Genomic DNA, 23,565 nt, shown 5'->3' with positions numbered 1-23,565 from the left:
CCATCCCAATCACCCCATAACTACCACCAACCTTTAAAAGTACTGTAAAAAATATTTTCCCTACTTGACACACCAGTAACCTATATTTACAAATCCCCCCACCACTATCACAATACCACTATCACAACACTGACAAAACATTAACACTTTGACTCTTGATGGATATTTACAAAAGCTGGACAACTCCAGACATTTTTGCATCCAGTTTTGTGCCTCCATTTCAAGTTTGCTTGTTGAACCTGGGTGGTTAGCAAGGTGGTAGTGCACATTATAATACCTCCCAATAATTGGTCATCCTCCAGCCATGCTTATGACAGCATATTCTTGGGACTCTTCTCAGAATGCTCGTTGCTAGATATAAAAGACTTGCCAGGAGATGACTGTGAACTACTTAACAATAATGACCTGTCTTTGAATCATATAGAAAGTGCTTTTATGGACATACTTTTCCAGCACTGAAGTGAAGACTGACTTCCCACTCGGTGTGTCTGTGCTGCCTTTCGCTCTAGTATATCATGGCTATTTGTGTCTATAATTCACTGTCTAATACAAATTATACTTACACTCAGAAAAGTAAATCTTTACATACCTTTACTTAAATGTTATTACTTATTCCCTATTACAATAAAATGCAGATAAAAATGTATTTGAATATTGCTCCTCTGCACCATCCACAATTGATTATCTAAGTAAAATGCTAAATACAAATCCCACTTACTTGTATTCAAGGACCTCATAAACTTGTCTGATCCAAGACAGAGATGGATGATTCTCTGTTCCTGTGATGGTGTGGAAGTAGATAACCACATAGTCCCCTCGGACAAGTGGGTCAAGCAAGTAGATCAGGTACAACAAAGCCTGAAAATGTATCATAAACCAAGCTAAAGTAAGTGCTTTGTATAAATATATGTTACTGGTTTACATGTGTCTCAAAAATTTTCTTAATACATGTGAATCACTGATAACAGAGGGGATAATGTCTGTACTGAAATAATCTGTATTGTCATCTGTATCTGAACTACCCTAAATCTCATACTTAGTCTTCATACAAGTCAACTATGACATTCTACTATACACACAAGAACTTACATTACTTTACATATGAATGTCATTTTTTTTATATCTACTTCACAGGAATCTATACCATGGTAAGGTCCTCTAGCTCCATTCAAATCAATCAGGTCACTTGGCATACCAACAATTTTAAAAACTACATGTAATGGCTCCAGCTGCAAGCTTTCTTAACCATCTTTGCAGGTCAAGTTTATCAAAACCTTTTTCTACACCACAAAAACTATGCCTTATCATGATTTGCACTATAAAATAAGGAAGGAGGTAATCTTTCTTTCATCCAATGTTAGTCAGGTAAATAGGAAGATGCCAAGGTCATCAAATTTAATCCAACTTTGGGAACACTACTACAAACACTATAAGTATTTGTAATGTAAAACAGATTGGGAGATTACTAGTAGGATCATAAACTTCAATATATGTCTATGAAGGCAGAGCACAACAAGGAAGACAAAAATAATTTAGTGTTTGGAATAAGGCTCAAGGTGAAATTCCCTCAGCTAATAACTTCATCAAGACATTTAACCATTTTGAGGTGTTAGGAGAAAAGACTATAGATGAATATGAAATGGTTATTGCAAACAGGTTCAAAACATAAACTTCTGTGAAAGAGAAAAGAACTAAACAATCAGAATCTGCAAGTCAGCGGCAAAAACAGAAAATATCTTGTAAAATTATCATTTGTATTCATTGTACATACTAACAGTGTTTGCAAAGATACAACAGATCTGAGGAATTGATGTGTCATAACTTTACAGGGAATGAACGCTTTTTGTAATGGCCCAACTGAGTTCTGTTTACATGAGAGAAGAGCATAATTGACTACTGTAGCTGCCAGAAGTTTTTCCCAGAGTAAAGCAATCATTTTTAGACTACTAAGTTTTAAATTGGAACTACCTTGACCAATATACTACAATAAATAATACATAAAGTGGTGTCGAGGATGAAAATAGCTGAAATTAGAGTAGACAACCAATGGAAGATATTGAAATGTGGAAAAAAAGGGTGTCCACGATCACCTGTTGGCATTGTCGAGTGATTTCTACTGTTGGATTACTGCATACAGTAATAATGTCTCTAATTGGTCACATAAATGAATTTCATCCAGACAATGAATCCTGGAATGAATACATTAATCCTTGACAAATGTTATAAACGATGCAGACAAGAAGAAAAATGTGTTTATAACAATGGTAGGACTGAAGACATATAAGTTACTGAGAGATCTGTGGAAGCCTAAACATCCTGGAGAATTGATTTTTGAAGAATTCTGTGATGTGTTAATGCAAACATCATGAGCCAAAGGTGTCAGACACAGTAGGTGTTAATGCAAACATCATGAGCCAAAGGTGTCAGACACAGTGGGTGTTAATGCAAACATCATGAGCCAAAGGTGTCAGACACAGTAGGTGTTAATGCAAACATCATGAGCCAAAGGTGTTAGACACAGTAGGTGTTAATGCAAACATCATGAGCCAAAGGTGTTAGACACAGTAGGCGTTAATGCAAACATCATGAGCCAAAAGTCTCAGACACAGTAGGTGTTAATGCAAACATCATGAGCCAAAGGTGTCAGACACAGTAGGTGTTAATGCAAACATCATGAGCCAAAGGTGTCAGACACAGTAGGTGTTAATGCAAACATCATGAGCCAAAGGTGTCAAACACAGTAGTATGATTAAAAATTCATAAAAGAATCAGGCAAACAGGAGAGAGTGTTACTCAGTATATGACTGCTTTGAAAGAACTAACAGAGCACTGTAATTTTAGCCCTTTGACAACAAACCCACAAGATCAAATGTTGTGTGGCCAGTTGATTGTAGGTATCAACAGTGAACAAATTCAAACAAAAGTACTGGCACTGGAGTCCAAGACTGGTGAGATTCTGTTGTGCAAGAAAATCTACTCTCTAGCAGTGGCAATGGAGGCAACACAGGTGGATGTATTCAGACATGAAACAGCCATCATGCAGTGACCAAGGCACACCCTGTTGGGCCAGAGACAAGAGGTGCAACAACTGCCAAGTAGGCCATTTCTCCCATAAACGTCAGAATCCTCAGTGACAGGACTGGACCAAGAGGAGAAAGAATGGATGGGCATTCCTTAGTAGCAGTTTTAAACCTTATCCATTCAACACACCCAAGAGGGTGCCTTCACTAAGAGGAAGGAGAACAGTGCAAAAAGGGAGATGAGAATCAGCAAGTTGGAGAAGAGGACCACCAAGAAGAGGTAAAATGTATGAAGCTGAAAACAAAGAAAACCAGGAAGAAGGATTAGGAAATAATAATGGTGTTGAGAAAGGTAAAGATGACTCTCTTGAATTTAATTCAGTACTATATTATAGTAGTGGAAACAAGAGTGAGGTACAACTAGGAAGTGCTCAACCATTTATGTATAGATTAAATATTGAAGTGCAAGAGGTAGATTTGGAGATGGACACTGGTGCAAGATTTATCGTAATTAAAGAACATATTTATAAGAGTCTGTGTACTCAGATTACAAGAGAAACTAACAGAAGATGATATGATGTTAAAGTCATACACATTTGGAAGATTGAAAGTTAAATGAGTAATGAAAGCTCATGTCACACCATGATCTAGTATACAAGTTGCCGTTTGTAGTAGTAGAAGGTGATGGACAAAGTTTGTTTGGTAGGAACTGGTTACAAACACTCCAGATTGATTGGAAGAATTAAGGTTTAATGTACAGGACTCCTGGATAGCTATGAAGAGTTTGTGAAGGATTTAAAAATGAAGTATGCTGGTGTATTTAAGGAAGATTTGGGCACATACACTGGAGGGAAGGCCAAAATTTATGTAGAAGCTAGTGTAAAGCCAAAATTTTTAAAAGCATGCCCACTGCCGTTTTCTTTGAGAGAGGCCACAAACATAGAATTGGACTGGCTAGTAGCAAATGGAACATTCACATCAGTGGAGCTAGTAGCACATGGAACACTCACATCAGCAGAAAGCTCAGAATGGGCCACTCCAATAGTGGTTGTGTCCAACCCATCCACACATGTAAGAATCTGTGGAAACTAAAGTGACAGTACACCTGGTGGCTGAGATGGACACTTTTCCAGTTCCAAATATGAATGACTTGCTGACCAGTTTAGTAGGAGGTACATCATTCTCAAAATTGGACTTGAGCAGTGCTTATCAACAGATGATACTGGATGAAGAGTCAAGAAGTACTGTGTGATAAACACACACACAGGATTGCTCAGATATAACTGATTACCCTATGGGATCAAGAGTGCACCTAGGATTTTTCAAAGAAAAATGTACAATTTATTGAGATATTCCACATACTACTGAGTAGTTAGATATTATTTTGATCACTGAAAGCACTGAAGCAGAACATAGAGCAAACTTGACCAAGGTGGTAGAGAGATTGAATGAAAAAGGTTTGAAGCTGCATTTTGACAAATGCTAGTTTTTCCAAAACGGTGTGAGTTATTTGGGACACAAAATTGATGTACAGGGCATTCATGTATTAGAAAGTAATGTAAAAGTGGTTGCAACCACAAGAAGCTGCATTTAAGAAAGCAAAGCAGATATCATTGATTAGTGGGGTTTTGGTACACTGTGATCCAGATAGGCCTCTTGTTATGTCATGTGATGCATCACCATATGGTGAGGGGGCAATACTAACACACCAAAATGAAGATGGATCATGACAACCTATAGCTTTTGTTTCATACATACTGAATGATGCAAAGAAAAATTATGCACAAAGTGACATGGAGAGTTTGGCAATAGTGTTTGGGTTGCATCATTTTCATAACTATGAGTATGGAACATTATTCGCATTAATTACAGACCACAAACCCACAGTTTCACTTTTACATGAACATAAGGCAGTGCCCATAATAGATAGTGCAAAAATACAATGCTGGGCCATCTCACTTGCTGCTTATGATTACCAAATTGAAATTTAGGAATGATTGTAACAATGCAAATGCTGACCTTTTAAGTAAGTTACCAATGGTGGAGAAACCAGCATCAGTACCCAACTCCTCACAGATAGCATATTGTTGTTAGAGCACAATGAAGAAAGATTCCCCAGTTGCAGCTAAACACTTTTGAGTGCATTCACTTATTCCATTCATACATTTACCTAGATTATGTTTACCAACACCTGAAGATGCACAGAAATATATCAAGAAATGTTTTGTGCCTGCAGCATGGAAGCACATTTTAGATGTCCACAAGGCAAGCTTTATCAGCAAGTGGATGAAATAGCCATGGAGTCCCCTCTGGGGATTCTCTTTGCGCAGGCATATATGTCCTACACTGAAACTACAGCAATGTGATCTGTGAGCATGACACCTAAGATTTACAGCAGATATATAGATTTTGTCTGTTTTACTGGCACTACCTCACTGAAGCGGGGGTAGCGACACTATTTCCTGTGTGGCAGAGTAGTGGCAGGAATGGATGAAGGCAAGCAAATATGAATATCCCTGAGGATAGGGGAGAAAGAATACTTCCCACGCATTCCTCGCGTGTCGTAGAAGGCTACTAAAGGGGACAGGAGCGGGGGGCTAGAAACCCTCCCCTCCTTGTATTTCTAACTTTCTAAAAGGATAAACAGAAGAAGGAGTCATGCGGGGAGTGCTCATCCTCCTCGAAGGCTCAGATTGGGGTATCTAAATGTGTGTGGATGTAACCAAGATGAGAAAAAAGAAGAGATAGGTAGTATGTTTGAGGAAAGGAACCTGGATGTTTTGGCTCTGAGTGAAACGAAGCTCAAGGGTAAAGGGGAAGAGTGGTTTGGGAATGTCTTGAGAGTAAAGTCAGGGGTTAGTGAGAGGACAAGAGCAAGGGAAGGAGTATTCTACCCCTAAAACAGGAGTGGTGGGAGTATGTGATGGAATGTAAGAAAGTAAACTCTACATTGATATGGGTAAAACTGAAAGTGGATAGAGAGAGATGGGTGATTATTGGTACATATGCACCTGGGCATGAGAAGAAAGATCATGAGAGGCAAATGTTTTGGGAGCAGCTGAGTGAGTGTGTTAGTAGTTTTGATGCACGAGACCGGGTTATAGTGATGGGTGATTTGAATACAAAGGTTAGTAATGTGGCAGTGGAGGGAATAATTGGTGTACATGGGGTGTTCAGTGTTGTAAATGGAAATGGTGAAGAGCTTGTAGATTTATGTGCTGAAAAAGGACTGGTGATTGGGAATACCTAGTTTAAAAAGAGAGATATACAGTATACTTACGTATGTAAGTAGGAGAGATGGCCAGAGAGCGTTATTGGATTACGTGTTAATTGATAGCCGCGTGAAAGAGAGACTTTTGAATGTTAATGTGCTGAGAGGTTCAACTGGAGGGATGTCTGATCATTATCTTGTGGAGGTGAAGGTGAATATTTATAGAGGTTTTCAGAAAAGAAGAGAGAATGTTGGGGTGAAGAGAGTGGTGAGAGTAAGTGAGCTTGGAAAGGAGACTTGTGTGAGGAAGTACCAGGAGAGACTGAGTACAGAATGGAAAAAGGTGAAAACAAAGGACGTAAGGGGAGTAGAAGAGGAATGGGATGTATTTAGGGAAGCAGTGTTGGCTTGCGCAAAAGATATTTGTGGCATGAGAATCATGGGAGATGGGCAGATTAGAAAGAGTAGTGAGTGGTGGGATGAAGAAGTAAGATTATTAGTGAAAGAGAAGAGAGAGGCATTTCGACGAGTTTTGCAGGGAAATAATGCAAATGACAGGCAGATGTATAAAAAAGGAGGTAGAAGGTCAAGAGAAAGGTGCAAGAGGTGAAAAAGAGAGCAAAAGAGAGTTGGGGTGAGAGAGTATCATTAAATTTTAGGGAGAATAAAAAGATGTTTTAGAAGGAGGTAAACAAAGTGCGTAAGACAAGGGTACAAATGGGAACATCAGTGAAAGGGGCTAATGAGGAGGTGATAACAAGTAGTGGTGATGTGAGGAGATGGAGTGAGTATTTTGAAGGTTTGTTGAATGTGTTTGATGATAGAGTGGCAGATATAGGGTGTTTTGGTCGAGGTGGTGTGCAAAGTGAAAGGGTTAGGGAGAATGATTTGGTAAACAGAGAAGAGGTAGTAAAAGCTTTGTGGAAGATGAAAGCCAGCAAGGCAGCGGGTTTGGATGGTATTGCAGTGGAATTTATTAAAAAAGGGGGTGACTGTATTGTTGACTGGTTGGTAAGGTATTTTAATGTATGTATGTCTCATGGTGAGGTGCCTGAGGCTTGGCAGAATGCTTGCATAGTGCCATTGTACAAAGGCAAAGGGGATAAAGGTGAGTGCTCAAATTACAGAGGTATTTGGGAGGGTATTGATGGAGAGGGTGAAGGCATGTACAGAGCATCAGATTGGGGAAGAGTAGTGTGGTTTCAGAAGTGGTAGAGGATGTGTGGATCAGGTGTTTGCTTTGAAGAATGTATGTGAGAAATACTTAGAAAAACAAATGGATTTGAATGTACCATTTATGGATCTGGAGAAGGCATATGATAAAGTTGATAGAGATGCTCTGTGGAAAGTATTAAGAATATATGGTGTGGGAGGCAAGTTGTTAGAAGCAGTGAGAAGTTTTTATCGAGGATGCAAGGCACGTGTAAGTGTGGGAAGAGAGGAAAATGATTGGTTCTCAGTGAATGTCAGTTTGCGGCACGGATGTGTGATGTCTCCATGGTTGTTTAATTTATTTAGGGAGATGAATGCAAGGGTTTTGGAAAGAGGGGCAAGTATGCAGTCTGTTGTGGATGAGAGAGCTTGGAAAGTGAGTCAGTTGTTGTTCGCTGATTATACAGCACTGGTGGCTGATTCGGGTGAGAAACTGCAGAAGCTGGTGACTGAGTTTGGTAAAGTGTGTGAAAGAAGAAAGCTGAGAGTAAATGTGAATAAGAGCAAGGTTATTTGGTACAGTAGGGTTGAGGGACAAGTCAATTGGGAGGTAAGTTGGAAGGGAGAAGAACTGGAGGAAGTGAAGTGTTTTAGATATCTGGGAGTGGATTTGGCAACAGATGGAACCATGGAAGTGGAAGTGAATCATAGGGTGGAGGAGGGGGCGAAAGTTTTGGGAGTGTTGAAGAATGTGTGGAAGTCGAGAACGATATCTTGGAGAGCAAAAATAGGTATGTTTGAAGGAATAGTGGTTCCAACAATGTTATATGGTTGCAAGGCGTGGCCTATAGATAGAGTTGTGTGGACGAGGATGGATGTGCTGGAAATGAGATGTTTGAGGACAATATGTGGTGTGAGGTGGTTTGATCGAGTAAGTAATGAAAGGGTAAGAGAGATGTGTTGTAATAAAAAAGATTGTGGATGAGAGAGCAGAAGAGGGTGTCTTGAAATGGTTTGGTCACATGGAGAGAATGAGTGAGGAAAGATTGACATAGAGGATATATGTGTCAGAGGTGGAGGGAACGAGGAGAAGTGGGAGACCAAACTGGAGGTGGAAAGATGGAATGTAAAAGATTATGAGTGATCGGGGCCTGAACATGTGGGAGGGTGAAAGGCGTGCAAGGGATAGAGTGAATTGGAATGATGTGGTATACCGGGGTCGACGTGCTGTCAATGGATAAAACCAGGGCATGTGAAATGTCTGGGGTAAACCATGGAAAGTTTTGTGGGGCCTTGATGTGGAAAGGGAGCTGTGGTTTCGGTGCATTATACATGACAGCTAAAGACTGAGTGTGAACGAATGTGGCCTTTGTTGTCTTTTTCCTAGTGCTACTTCGCACACATGTGGGGGGAGGCGGTTGTCATTTCATGTGTGGCGGGGTGGCGACGGGAATGAATAAAGGTAGACAATATGAATTATGTACATGTATATATATGTATTATCCCTGGAGATAGGGGAGAAAGAATACTTCCCATGTATTCCCTGCGTGTCGTAGAAGGCGACTAAAAGGGGAGGGAGTGGGTGGCTGGAAATCCTTCCCTCTCGTTTTTTTTTTTTTAATTTTCCAAAAGAAGGAACAGAGAAGGGGGCCAGGTGAGGATTTTCCCTTTAAGGCCCAGTCCTCTGTTCTTAACGCTACCTTGCAAATGCGGGGAATGGCGAATAGTATGAAAAAAAAAAATATATGTATATGTCTGTGTGTGTATATATATATGTATACGTTGAGATGTATAGGTATGTATATGTGCGTGTGTGAACGTGTATGTATATACATGTGTATGTGGGTGGGGCGGGCCATTCTTTCGTCTGTTTCCTTGCTCTGCCTCACTAATGTGGGAGACAGCGACAAATATAATAAAATACATGTGTATATATGTATATGTCTGTGTATGTATATGTTGACATGTATGTATATATATATTGGAAAGGATCACAATTTTGTGCATGATCAAGTATATTCCTATGAGTCCACGGGGAAAATGAAACACGATAAGTTCCCAAGTGCACTTTCATGTAATAATTACATCAGGGGAAGACAATCACCTGTTTACCAAATGGCGTCCTAGCTACGTCTCTTCATTGTATATCAGCTGACTTATATTTCTTTCTTGTATCTCCCCTGATGTGATTATTATATGAAAGCGCGCTTAGGAACTTATCGTGTTTCATTTTCCCCGTGAACTCATAGGAATGTATGTATATGTGTGTATACAGGCGTTTATGTATGTATATATGTATATGAGTGGATGGGCCATTCTTCATCTGTTTCCGGGCACTACCTTGCTGATGCAGGGGACAGCGATTAAGTATAAAATAAAATATAAACGATATTTTTGTCTGTGTCAATAACTTAAACTCACTGAAAAGCCTCCATAACTGACTCCAAGAAACTTCAGGCTTAAGATTTACAGTTGAGTTGAACAGTGATAGTACGTTTTCTTTCTTGGATGTAAAGGTTAATGTCACAGCAGGATCTTTTGTCTCCAATGTTAACAAAAAGCCCACCAACCAGGGTAAATATATGAAGGGAATATGTGAATGCACTCAAAATTACAAGAGGAGTGTCATTTGTGCATACGTGATGATAGTGATCAACCTCGCAACTTCTACACCAAGAACTTTGACGTGACAGCATTAAAGTTTACTATAGGTACAAATTTACAACAACATTTCGAAAGGATAATATCAAGGGGGAGAAAGAATTCTCCCTTTGTATTCCCTGCATGTCGTACAGGGTGACTAAAGGGGGCAGAAGCAGGGGGCTGGAAACCCTTCCTTTCTTGTATTTCAGTTTCTAAAAGACAAAACGGAGGAAGCCAGGTGGGGGGTGCTCATCCTACTCAAGGGTTCAGACTGCAGTATCTGATTATGTGTAGATGTAACCAAGATGAGAGGAGAGGAAAAATGGATAGTATGTATGAGGAAAGAAACCTACATACACTGGCTCTGAGTGAAACAAAGCTCAAAGGCAGAGGGAAAGAATGGTTTGGAGGTTTCTTAGGAGTAATGTCAAGGGTTGGTGAGAGGACAAGAGCTAAGGGAGAAGTAGCATTACTCCTGAAGCAGGTGTTTTGAGAGGACAAGAGCTAAGGGAGGAGTAGCACTACTCCTGAAGCAAGAGTTTAGGGAGTGTGTGATAAAGTCTATGGAAGTAAATTCTACATTTATGTGGGTAAAACTGAAAGTAGATAGCTAAAGATGGGTGATCATTGGTGCTTATGCACCTGGCCATGAGGAAAAAAGTCATGAGAGGCAAGTGTTTTGGGAGCAGCTGAGTGAGCATGTCAGCAGTTTTGATGGATGAGAATGGGTATTAGTGAGGGGTGATTTAAATGTGAAAGTAAGCAATGTGGGAGTTAAAGGTATAATTGGGGTGTATGGGGTATTCAACATCAAGAATGCAGATGACGAAGAGCTTCTGGAGTTTTGTTCTGAAAAAAGACTGGTGACTGGGAATACCTGGCTTAAAAAAGAGATATACAAAGTATGCTTATGTGAGAAAGAGAAATGGTAAACGGGCATTATTAGATTATGTACTAACTGACAGGTGTAAAAGAGAGACTTTTGGTTGTAAATGTGCTCAGAGGAGCAGCTGGTGGGATGTATAATCTCTATCTTGCAGGGGTGAGGGTGAAGATTTATGGAGGTCTTCGAAAAAGAGGAAACAACGTTAAGGACAAGAGAATTGTGAGAGCAAGTGAGCTTGGAAAGGAGTCTTATGTGAACAAATACCAAGACATATTGAGTGTAGAATGCCAAAAGGTGCGACAGGATAGAATGAAATGTAGAATGGCAAAAGATGAGAGTAAATGAAGTGAGGGGAGTGGGTGAAGAATGGAAGGTATTCAAGGAATCAGGGATGGTATGAGCAAGAGACTCATGTGGTATGTGAAAGGTGGAAGGTGGGCAAATTAGAAAGGGAAAGGAGTGGTGGGATGAAGAAAATAAGTTTCTAGTGAAAGAGAAAAGAGAAACTTTTGGGCATTACTTATGGGGAAGGAGTGCAAATGATAGGGAGATGTACAAAAGAAATCAGGAGGAGGTCAAGAGGAAGATGCTGGTGTTGAAAAATAGGGCAATTGAGAGTTGGGGTGAGGGAGTACCATTAAACTTTATTGAGAATAAAAAGAGATTTTGGAAGGAGGTAAATAATATGTGAAAGACAAGAGGAAAAATGGGAACACTGGGGAAAAGGGGCAAAAGGAAAGGGGTAACGGGTAGTAATGAAGTTAGGAGGAGATGGAGTGATTATTCTGAAGGATTCTAAATGTGTTTGAAGACACAGTGGCATATGAAGGGTGTTTTGGTTGGGATGGTATGCAAAATGAGAGAATTATTGAGAATAGTTTGGTGAAGAAAGAAGAGATGGTGAGGTCTTGCATAAGATGAAATGCATCAAGGTGGCTTGAGTGGATTGTACTGCAGTTGAATTTATCAAGAAAAGGGGAGACTGTGGTGTTGATTAATTGGTAGGGATATTCAGTGTATTTATGGATCATGGTGATGTGCCTGATAACTGGCAGAATGCCATAAGTATACGTATGTAAGTAGGAGATATGGCCACAGAGCATTATTGGATTACGTGTTAATTGATAGGGGCGTGAAGGAGAGACTTTTGGATGTTAATGTGCTGAGAGGTGCAACTGGAGGGATGTCTGATCATTATCTTGTGGAGGCGAAGGTGAAGATTTGTAGAGGTTTTCAGAAAAGAAGAGAGAATGTTGGGGTGAAAAGAGTGGTGAGAGTAAGTGAGCTTGGGAAGGAGACTTGTTTGAGGAAACACCAGGAGAGACTGAGTACAGAATGGAAAAAGGTGAGAAAAAAGGACGTAAGGGGAGTGGGGGAGGAATGGGATGTATTTAGGGAAGCAGTGATGGCTTACGCAAAAGATGCTTGTGGCATGAGAAGCGTGGAAGGTGAGCAGATCAGAAAGGGTAGTGAGTGGTGGGATGAAGAAGTAAGATTATTAGTGAAAGAGAAGAGAGAGGTATTTGGACGATTTTTGCAGTGAAATAATGCAAATGACTCGGAGATGTATAAAAGAAAGAGGCAGGAGGTCAAGAGAAAGGTGCAAGAGGTGAAAGAGAGGGCAAGTGAGAGTTGGGGTGAGAGAGTATCATTAAATTTTAGGGAGAATAAAAAGATGTTTTGGAAGGAGGTAAACAAAGTGCGTAAGACAATGGAACAAATGGGAACTTCAGTGAAGGGGGCTGATGGAAAGATGATAACAAGTAGTGGTGATGTGAGAAGAAGATGGAGTGAGTATTTTGAAGGTTTGTTGAAAGTGTTTGATGATAGAGTGGCAGATATAGGGTGTTTTGGTCGAAGTGGTGTTTAAAGTGAGAGGGTTAGGGAGAATGATTTAGTAAACAGAGAAGAGGTAGTAAAAGCTTTGCGGAAGATGAAAGCCGGCAAAGCAGTGGGTTTGGATGGTATTGCAGTGGAATTTGTTAAAAAAGGGGGTTACTGTATTGTTAACTGGTTGGTAAGGTTATTTCATGTATGTATGACTCATGGTGAGGTGCCTGAGGATAGGCGAAATGCTTGCATAGTGCCATTGTACAAAGGCAAAGGGGATAAAAGTGAATGCTCAAATTACAGAGGTATAAGTTTGTTGAGTATTCCTGGTAAATTATATGGGAGAGTATTGAATGAAGGGTGAAGGCATGTACAGAGCATCAGATTGGGGACGAGCAGTGTGGTTTCAGAAGTGGTAGAGGATGTGTGGATCAGGTGTTTGCTTTAAGGAATGTATGTGAGAAATACTTAGAAAAGCAAATGGATTTGTATGTAGCATTTATGGATCTGGAGAAGGCATATGATAGAGTTCATAGAGATGCTCTGTGGAAGGTATTAAGAATATATGGTGTGGGAGACAACTTGTTAGAAGCAGTGAAAACTTTTATCGAGGATGTAAGGCATGTGTGCGTCTAGGACAAGAGGAAAGTGATTGCTTCTCAGTGAGTGTTGGTTTGCGGCAGGGGTGTGTGATGTCTCTATGGTTGTTTAATTTGTTTATGGATGGGGTTGTTAGGGAGGTGAATGCAAGAGTCTTGGAAAGAGGGGCAGGTATGCAGTCTATTGTGGATGAGAGAGCTTGGGAAGTGAGTCAGCTGTTGTTCGCTGATGATACAGCGCTGGTGGCTGATTAGTGTGAGAAAATGAAGAAGCTGAAGACTGAGTTTGCTAGAGTGTGTGAAAGAAGAAAGCTGAGAGTAAATGTGAATAAGAGCAAGATTATTAGGTACAGTAAGGTTGAAGGACAAGTCAATTGTGAGGTAAGTTTGAATGGAGAAAAACTGGAGGAAGTGAAGTGTTTTAGATATCTGGGAGTGGATTTGGCAGCAGATGGAACCATGGAAGCAGAAGTAATCATAGGGTGGGGTGAAAGTTCTGGGAGCGTTGAAGTATGTGTGGAAGTCGAATACATTATTTCGGAAAGCAAAAATGGGTATGTTTGAAGAAATAACGGTAGCAACAATGAAATATGGTTGTGAGGCGTGGGCTATAGATAAAGTTGTGCAGAGGAGGGTGGATGTGCTGGAAATGAGATGTTTGAGGACAATATGTGGTGTGAGGTGGTTTGATTGAGTAAGTAATAATAGGGTAAGAGAGATGTGTGGTAATAAAAAAAGTGTGGTTGAGAAAGCAGAAGAGGGTGTTTTGAAATGGTTTGGCCACATGGAGAGAGTGAGTGAGGAAAGATTGACCAAGAGGATATATGGGTCGGAGGTGCAGAGAGGGAGAAGTGGGAGACCAAATTGGAGGTGGAGATATGGAGTGAAAAAGATTTTGAGTGATCGGGGTCCGAACATGCAGGAGGGTGAAAGGCTTGCAATTAATAGAATGAATTGGAACAATGTGGTATACCAGATTCGACTTGCTGTCAATGGATTGAACCAGGGCATGTGAAGCGTCTGGGGTAAACCATGGAAAGATCTCTGGGGCCTGGATGTGGAAAGGGAGCTGTGGTTTCGGCGCCTTATACATGACAGCTAGAGACTAAGTGTGAACGAATGTGGCCTTTGTTGTATTTTCCTAGCACTACCTCACGCACATGCTTGGGGAGGGAGTTGTTATTTCCTGTGTGGCGGGGTGGTGATGGGAATGAATAAAGTCAGACAGTATGAATTGTGTAGGTGTATATATATATTTTTCTACTTTGTCAATGTCTCCCGCATTAGCGAGGTAATGCAAGGAAACAGACAAAAGAATGGCCCAACCCACCCACATACACATGTATATACATACATGTCAAAACAAGCAAATAAACATACCAATACATCTCAATGTATACATATATATACACACACAGACATATACATGTATATACACATGTACATAATTCATACTGTCTGCCTTTATTCATTCCCATCGCCACCCTGCCACACATGAAATAACAACCCCCACCCCCTTTATGTGCAGGAGGTAGCGCAAGGAGAACACAACAAAGGCCACATTCGTTCACTCTCAGTCTCTAGCTCTAATGTAATAATGCATCGAAACCACAGCTCCCTTTCCACATCCAGGCCCCACAGAACTTTCCATGGTTTACCCCAGATGCTTCATTTGCCCTGGTTCAATCCATTGACAGCACATTGACCCCAGTATACCACATCATTCCAATTCACTCTATTCCTTGCACGCCTTTCACCCTCCTGCATGTTCAGGCCCCGATCACTCAAAATCTTTTACACTCCATCTTTCCACCTCCAATTTGGTCTCCCACTTCTCCTCGTTCCCTCCACCTCTAAGACATATATCCTCTTGGTCAATTTTTCGTCACTTATTCTCTCCATGTGACCAAACCATTTCAGAACACCCTCTTCTGCTCTCTCACCCACACTCTTTTTATTACTACATATCTCTCTTACCCTTGCATTACTTACGCGATAAAACCACCTAACACAACATATTGTCCTCAAACATCTCATTTCCAGCACATCCACCCTCCTATGCACAACTCTATCTATAGCCCATGCCTCGCAACCATATAACATTGTTGGAACCACTATTCCTTCAAACATACCCATTTTTGCTTTCCGAGATAATGTTCTCGACTTCCACATATTCTTCAATGCTCCCAGAACTTTTGCCCCCTCCCCTATCCTATGATTCAAATCCGTTTCCATGGTTCCATCCCCTGCCAAATCCACTCCCAGATATCTAAAACACTTCACTTCTTCCAGTTTTTCTCCATTCAAACTTACCTCCTAATTGACTGGTCCCCAACCCTACTGTACCTAATAACCTCGCTCTTATTCACACACTTTAACAAACTCAGTCACCAGCTTCTGCAGTTTATCACGCGAACCAGCCACCAGCGATGTATCATCAGAGAACAACAATTGACTCACTTCCCAAGCCCTCTCATCCACAACAGACTTCATACTTGCCCCTCTTTCCAAAACTCTTGCATTCACCTCCCTAACAACCCCATCCATAAACAAATTAAACAACCAAGGAGACATCACATATCCCTGCCACAAACCTACATTCACTGAGAAACAATCACTTTCCTCTCTTCCTACACGTACACATGCCTTACATCCTCAATAAAAACTTTTCACTGCTTCTAACAACTTGCCTCCCACACCATATATTCTTAATACCTTCCACAGAGAATCTCTAGCAACTTTATCATACGACTTCTCCAGATCCATAAATAGTACACCCAAATCCATTTACTTTTCTAAGTATTTCTCACATACATTCTTCAAAGCAAACACCTGATCCACACATCCTCTACCACTTCTGAAACCACACTGCTCTTCCCCAATCTGATGCTTTGTACATGCCTTCACCCTTCATTCAATACCCTCCCATATAATTTACCAGGAATACTCAACAAACTTATACCTCTGTAATTTGAGCATTCACTTTTATCCCCTTTGTCTTTGTACAATGGCACTATGCAAGCATTCCGCCAATCCTCAGGCACCTCACCATGAGTCATACATGCATTAAATAACCTTACCAACCAGTCAACAATACAGTCAAATGCCTTTTTTAATAAATTCCACTGCAATATCATGTAAACCCACTCCCTTGCTGGCTTTCATCTTCTGCAAAGCTTTTACTACCTCTTCTCTGTTTACCAAATCATTCTCCCTAACCCTCTCACTTTAAACACCACCTCGACCAAACATCACCCTATATCTGCCACTCCATCATCAAACACATTCAACAAACCTTCTAAATACTCACTCCATCTCCTTCTCATATCACCACTACTTGTTATCACCTCCCAATTAGCCCACTTCACTGAAGTTCCCATTTGTTCCATTATCTTACGCACTTTATTTACCTCCTTCCAAAACATCTTTTTATTCTCCCTAAAATCTAATGATACTCTCTCATCCCAACTCTCATTTGAACTCTTTTTCACCTCTTGCACCTTTCTCTTGACCTCCTGCCTCTTTCTTTTATACATCTCCCACTCATTTACATTATTTCCCTGCAAAAATCATCCAAATGCCTCTCTCTTCTCTTTCACTAATACTCTTACTTCTTCATCCCACCACTCACTACCCTTTCTAATCTGCCCACCTCCCACACTTCTCATGCCACAAGCATCTTTTGCACAAGCCATCACTGCTTCCCTAAATACATCCCATTCCTCCCCCACTCCCCTTACATCCTTTGTTCTCACCTTTTTCCATTCTGTACTCAGTCTCTCCTGGTACTTCCTCACAAAAGTCTTTTTCCCAAGCTCACTTACTCTCACCACTCTCTTCACCCCAACATTCTCTCTTCTTTTCTGAAAACCTCTACAAATCTTCACCTCTGCCTCCACAAGATAATGATAAGACATCCCTACAGTTGCACCTCTCAGCACATTAACATCCAAAAGTCTCTCTTTCACGCGCCTATCAATTAACACGTAATCCAATAACACTTTCTGGCAATCTCTCCTACTTACATACGTATACTTAAGTATATCTCTCTTTATAAACCAGGTATTCCCAATCACCAGTCTTTTTCAGCACATAATTCTACAAACTCTTCACCATTTCCATTTACAACGCTGAACACCCCATGTACACCAATTATTAGCTTAATTGCCACATTACTCACCTTTGCATTCAAATCACCCATCACTATAACCTGGTCTCGTGCATCAAAACTACTAACACACTCACTCAGCTGCTCCCAAAACACTTGCCTCTCATGATCTTTCTTCTCATGCCCAGGTGCATATGCACCAATAATCACCCATCTCTCTCCATCCACTTTCAGTTTTACCTATATCAATCTAGAGTTTACTTTCTTACAGTCTATCACATACTCCCACCACTCCTGTTTCAGGAGTAGTGCTACTCCTTCCCTTGCTCTTGTCCTCTCACTAACCCCTGACTTTACTCCCAAGACATTCCCAAACCACTCTTTCCCCTTACTCTTTGGCTTCGTTTCACTCAGAGCCAAAACATCTAGATTCCTTTCCTCAAACATACTACCTATCTCTCCTTTTTTCTCATCTTGGTTACATCCACACACATTTAGACACCCCAACGTGAGCCTTCGAGGAGGATGAGCACTCCCCGCGTGACTCCTTCTTCTGTTTCCCCTTTTAGAAAGTTAAGGTACAAGGAGGGGAGGATTTGCAGCCCCCGCTCCCGTCATCTTCTACAATATGTGAGGAACGCGTGGGAAGTATTCTTTCTCCCCTATCCCAAGGGAATACATGTATGTGTGTATATATATATATATATATATATATATATATATATATATATATATTCTCCCTGGGGATAGGGGAAAAAGAATACTTCCCACGTATTCCCTGCGTGTCGTAGAAGGCGACTAAAAGGGGAGGGAGCGGGGGGCTGGAAATCCTTCCCTCTCTTTTTTTTTTCCAAAAGAAGGAACAGAGAAGGGAGCCAGGTGAGGATATTCCCTCAAAGGCCCAGTCCTCTGTTCTTAACGCTACCTCGCTAATGTGGGAAATGGCGAATAGTATGAAAAAAAAAAAAAATATATATATATATATATATATATATATATATATATATATATATATATATATATATATATATATATATATATATATCCCTGGGGATAAGGGAGAAGGAATACTTCCCACGTATTCCCTGCGTGTCGTAGAAGGTGACTAAAAGGGGAGGGGGCGGGGGGCTGGAAATCCTCCCCTCTTGTTTTTTTTTAATTTTCCAAAAGAAGGAACAGAGAAGGGGGCCAGGTAAGGATGTTCCCTCAGAGGCCCGGTCCTCAGTTCTTAACGCTACCTTGCTGATGTGGGAAATGGCGAATAGTTTGAAAAAAAAAAAAAATAAATAAATATATATATATATATATATATATATATATATATATATATATATATATATATATATATATATATGTTGGGGATGAGAGAGCCTGGGAAGTGAGTCAGTTGTTGTTCGCTGATGATACAGCGCTGGTGGCTGATTCATGTGAGAAACTGCAGAAGCTGGTGACTGAGTTTGGAAAAGTGTGTGGAAGAAGAAAGTTAAGAGTAAATGTGAATAAGAGCAAGGTTATTAGGTACAGTAGGGTTGAGGGTCAAGTCAATTGGGAGGTAAGTTTGAATGGAGAAAAACTGGAGGAAGTGAAGTGTTTTAGATATCTGGGAGTGGATCTGGCAGCGGATGGAACCATGGAAGCGGAAGTGGATCATAGGGTGGGGGAGGGGGCAAAAATCCTGGGGGCCTTGAAGAATGTGTGGAAGTCGAGAACATTATCTCGGAAAGCAAAAATGGGTATGTTTGAAGGAATAGTGGTTCCAACAATGTTGTATGGTTGCGAGGCATGGGCTATGGATAGAGTTGTGCGCAGGAGGATGGATGTGCTGGAAATGAGATGTTTGAGGACAATGTGTGGTGTGAGGTGGTTTGATCGAGTGAGTAACGTAAGGGTAAGAGAGATGTGTGGTAATAAAAAGAGCGTGGTTGAGAGAGCAGAAGAGGGTGTTTTGAAGTGGTTTGGGCACATGGAGAGGATGAGTGAGGAGAGATTGACCAAGAAGATATATGTGTCGGAGGTGGAGGGAACAAGGAGAACAGGGAGACCAAATTGGAGGTGGAAGGATGGAGTGAAAAGGATTTTGTGTGATCGGGGCCTGAACATGCAGGAGGGTGAAAGGAGGGCAAGGAATAGAGTGAATTGGAGCGATGTGGTATACCGGGGTTGACGTGCTGTCAGTGGATTGAATCGGGGCATGTGAAGCGTCTGGGGTAAACCATGGAAAGCTGTGTAGGTATGTATATTTGCGTGTGTGGACGTATGTATATACATGTGTATGGGGGGGGTTGGGCCATTTCTTTCTTCTGTTTCCTTGCGCTACCTCGCAAACGCGGGAGACAGCGACAAAGTTTAATAAAAAAAATATATATATATATATATATATATATATATATATATATATATATATATATATATTTTTTTTTTTTTTTTTTTTTTTTTTAAACTATTCGCCATTTCCCGCGTTAGCGAGGTAGCGTTAAGAACAGAGGAATGGGCCTTTGAGGGAATATCCCTACCTGGCCCCGTTCTCTGTTCCTTTTGGAAAATTAAAAAAAAAATAATGAGAGGGGAGGATTTCCAGCCCCCCGCTCCCTCCCCTTTTAGTCGCCTTCTACGACACGCAGGGAATACGTGGGAAGTATTCTTTCTCCCCTATCCCCAGGGATAATATATATATATATATATATATATATATATATATATATATATATATATATATATCATTAAATTTTAGGGAGAATAAAAAGATGTTCTGGAAGGAGGTAAATAAAGTGCGTAAGACAAGGGAGCAAGTATGAAGTCTGTTGGGGATGAGAGAGCTTGGGAAGTGAGTCAGTTGTTGTTCGCTGATGATACAGCGCTGGTGGCTGATTCATGTGAGAAACTGCAGAAGCTGGCGACTGAGTTTGGTAAAGTGTGTGAAAGAAGAAAGTTGAGAGTAAATGTGAATAAGAGCAAGGTCATTAGGTACAATAGGGATGAGGGTCAAGTCAATAGGGAGGTAAGTTTGAATGGAGAAAAACTGGAGGAAGTAAAGTGTTTTAGATATCTGGGAGTGGATTTGGCAGTGGAAGGAACCATGGAACCGGAAGTGAATCATAGGGTGGGGGAGGGGGCGAAAATTCTGGGAGCCTTGAAAAATGTGTGGAGGTCGAGAACATTATCTCGGAAAGCAAAAATGGGTATGTTTGAAGGACTAGTGGTTCCAACAATGTTGTATGGTTGCGAGGCGTGGGCTGTAGACAGAGTTGTGCTCAGGAGGGTGGATGTGCTGGAAATGAGATGTTTGAGGACAATAAGTGGTGTGAGGTGGTTTGATCGAGTAAGTAATAATAGGGTAAGAGAGATGTGTGGTAATAAAAAGAGTGTGGTTGAGAGAGCAGAAAAGGGTGTTTCGAAATGGTTTGGTCACATGGAGAGAATGAGTGAGGAAAGATTGACAAAGAGGATATGGGTCAGAGGTGGAGGGAACGAGAAGTGGGAGACCGAATTGGAGATGGAAAGGAGGAGTGAAAAAGATTTTGAGTGATCAGGGCCTGAACATGCAGGAGGGTGAAAGGCGTGCAAGGAATAGAGTGAATTGGAACAATGTGGTATACCGGAGTCGACATGCTGTCAATGGATTGAACCAGGCCATGTGAAGCATCTGGGGTAAACCATGGAAAGTTCTGTGGGGCCTGGATATGGAAAGGAAGCTGTCGTTTCGGTGCATTATTACATGACAGCTAGAGACTGAGTGTGAATGAATGGGGCCTTTGTTGTCTTTTCCTAGCACTACCTCGCACACATGAGAGGGGAGGGGGTTGTTACTTCATGTGTGGCGAGGTGGCGATGGGAATGAATACAGGCAGAGAGTATGAATTATGTACATGTGTATATATGTATATGTCTGCGTGTATATATACATTGAGATGTATAGGTACGTATATTTGTGTGTATGGACGTGTATGTATATACATGGGTATGTGGGAGGGTTGGGCCATTCTTTCATCTGTTTCCTTGCGCTACCTTGCAACGCGGGAGACAGTGACAAAGCAAAATAAATAAATAAAACGAATATATATAAATCATGGCGAGGTGCCTGAGGATTGTCGGAAGCTTGCATAGTGCCATTGTACAAAGGCAAAGGGGATAAGAGTGAGTGCTCAAATTACAGAGGTATAAGTTTGTTGAGTATTCCTGGGAAATTTTTATGTGAGGGTATTGAATGAGAGGGTGAAACCATGTAAAGAGCATCAGATTGGGGAAGAGCAGTGTGGTTTCAGAAGTGGTAGAGGATGTGTGGATCAGGTGTTTGCTTTGAAGAATGTATGTGGGAAATACTTAGACAAGCAAATGAATTTGTATGTAGCATTTATGGATCTGGAGAAGCCATATTATAGAGTTGATAGAGATGCTCTTTTGAAAAGCAGTGAAAAGTATTTATCGAGGATGTAAGGTGTTTGTACCAGTAGGAAGAGAGGAAAGTGATTGGTTCCCAGTGGATGTTGGTTTGCGGCAGCGGTGTGTGATGTCTCCATGGTTGTTTAATTTGCTTATGGATGAGGTTGTTAGGGAGGTGAATGTAAGAGGTTTGGAAAGAGGGGCAAGTATGCAGTTTGTTGTGGATGAGAGAGCTTGGGAAGTGAGTCAGTTGTTGTTCGCTGATGATACAGCGCTGGTGGCTGATTCATGTGAGAAACTGCAGAAGCTGATGACTGAATTTGGTAAAGTGTGTGAAAGAAGAAAGCTGTGAGTAAATGTGAATAAGAGGAAGGCTATTAGGTACAGTAGGGTTGAGGGACAAGTTAATTGGGAGGTAAGTTTAAATGGAGATAAACTTGAGGAAGTGAAGTGTGTTAGATATCTGGTAGTGGATTTCGCAGCAAAAGGAACCATGGACGTGGAAGTGAGCCATATAGTGGGGGAAAGGGCGAAAGTTCTGGGAGCGTACAAAAATGTGTGAGTCGAGGATGCTATCTTGGAAAGCAAAAATGGGTATGTTTAAAGGAATAGTGGTTCCAAGAATGTTATATGGTTGCCAGGAGTGGGACATAGACAGAGTTGTGCGGAGGAGGGTTGATGTGCAGGAAATGAGATATTTGAGGACAATATGTGGTGTGAGGTGGTTTGATCGAGTAAGTAATGAAAGGGTAAGAGAGATGTGTGGTAATAAAAAGAGTGTGGTTGACAGAGAAGAAGAGGGTGTTTTGAAATGGTTAGGTCAACTGCAGAGAATGAGTGAGGAAAGACTAACATAGAGGATATATGTATCAGATGTGGAGGGAACGAGAAGTGGGAGACCAAATTGGAGGTGGAAAGATGAAGTGAAAAAGATTTTGAGTGATTGGGGCCTGAACATGCAGGAGGGTGAAAAGCGTGCAAGGAATAGAGTGAATTGGAACGATTTGGTATACAGGGGTTGATGTGCTGTTAATGGATTGAACCAGGGCATGTGAAGCGTCTGGAGTAAACCATGGAAAGTTCTGTAGGGCCTGGTTGTGGAAAGGGAGCTGAGGTATCGGTGTATTATACATGACAGCTAGAGACTGACTGTGAACGAATGTGGCTTTTGTTGTCTTTTACTAGTGTTACCTTGCGTGCACGCGAGGGCAAGGGGTTGCCATTTCATGTGTGCAGGGATGACAACCTGAATGAATAAAGGCAGCATGAATGAATTATGTACATATGTATATATCTGTGTGTATATATATATATATATATATATATATATATATATATATATATATATATTATCCCTGGGGATAGGGGATTAAGAATACTTCCCACGTATTCCCTGCGTGTCGTAGAAGGCGACTAAAAGGGGAGGGGGCGGGGGGCTGGAAATCCTCCCCTCTCGTCTTTTTTTTTTGATTTTCCAAAAGAAGGAACAGAGGGGGCCAGGTGAGGATATTCCAAAAAAGGCCCAGTCCTCTGTTCTTAACGCTACCTCGCTAACGCGGGAAATGGCGAATAGTTTAGAAGAAGAAGATATATACATATTTTTTTTTTTTCTTTATACTTTGTCGCTGTCTCCCGCGTTTGCGAGGTAGCGCAAGGAAACAGAAGAAAGAAATGGCCCAACCCCCCCCATTCACATGTATATACATACGTCCACACATGCAAATATACATACCTAC

General features: G+C 41.0%; 1 protein-coding gene across 1 annotated transcript in view; it reads right to left on the bottom strand.

The window, feature by feature from the left end:
- The window catches only part of Gdap2 (ganglioside induced differentiation associated protein 2), a 695,029-nt gene that overhangs the window by 99,695 nt on the left and 571,769 nt on the right, over positions 1-23,565 (bottom strand). The window contains exon 10 of the mRNA XM_071679390.1: positions 719-858. Within this exon, the coding sequence (XP_071535491.1) occupies positions 719-858 (140 nt within the window). The remainder of the gene's footprint in view (positions 1-718; positions 859-23,565) is intronic.

This window comes from Panulirus ornatus, chromosome 29, assembly GCF_036320965.1.
Source record: "Panulirus ornatus isolate Po-2019 chromosome 29, ASM3632096v1, whole genome shotgun sequence".
NCBI lineage: Eukaryota > Metazoa > Arthropoda > Malacostraca > Decapoda > Palinuridae > Panulirus > Panulirus ornatus.
This window is presented reverse-complemented; position numbering and strand designations above follow the sequence as displayed.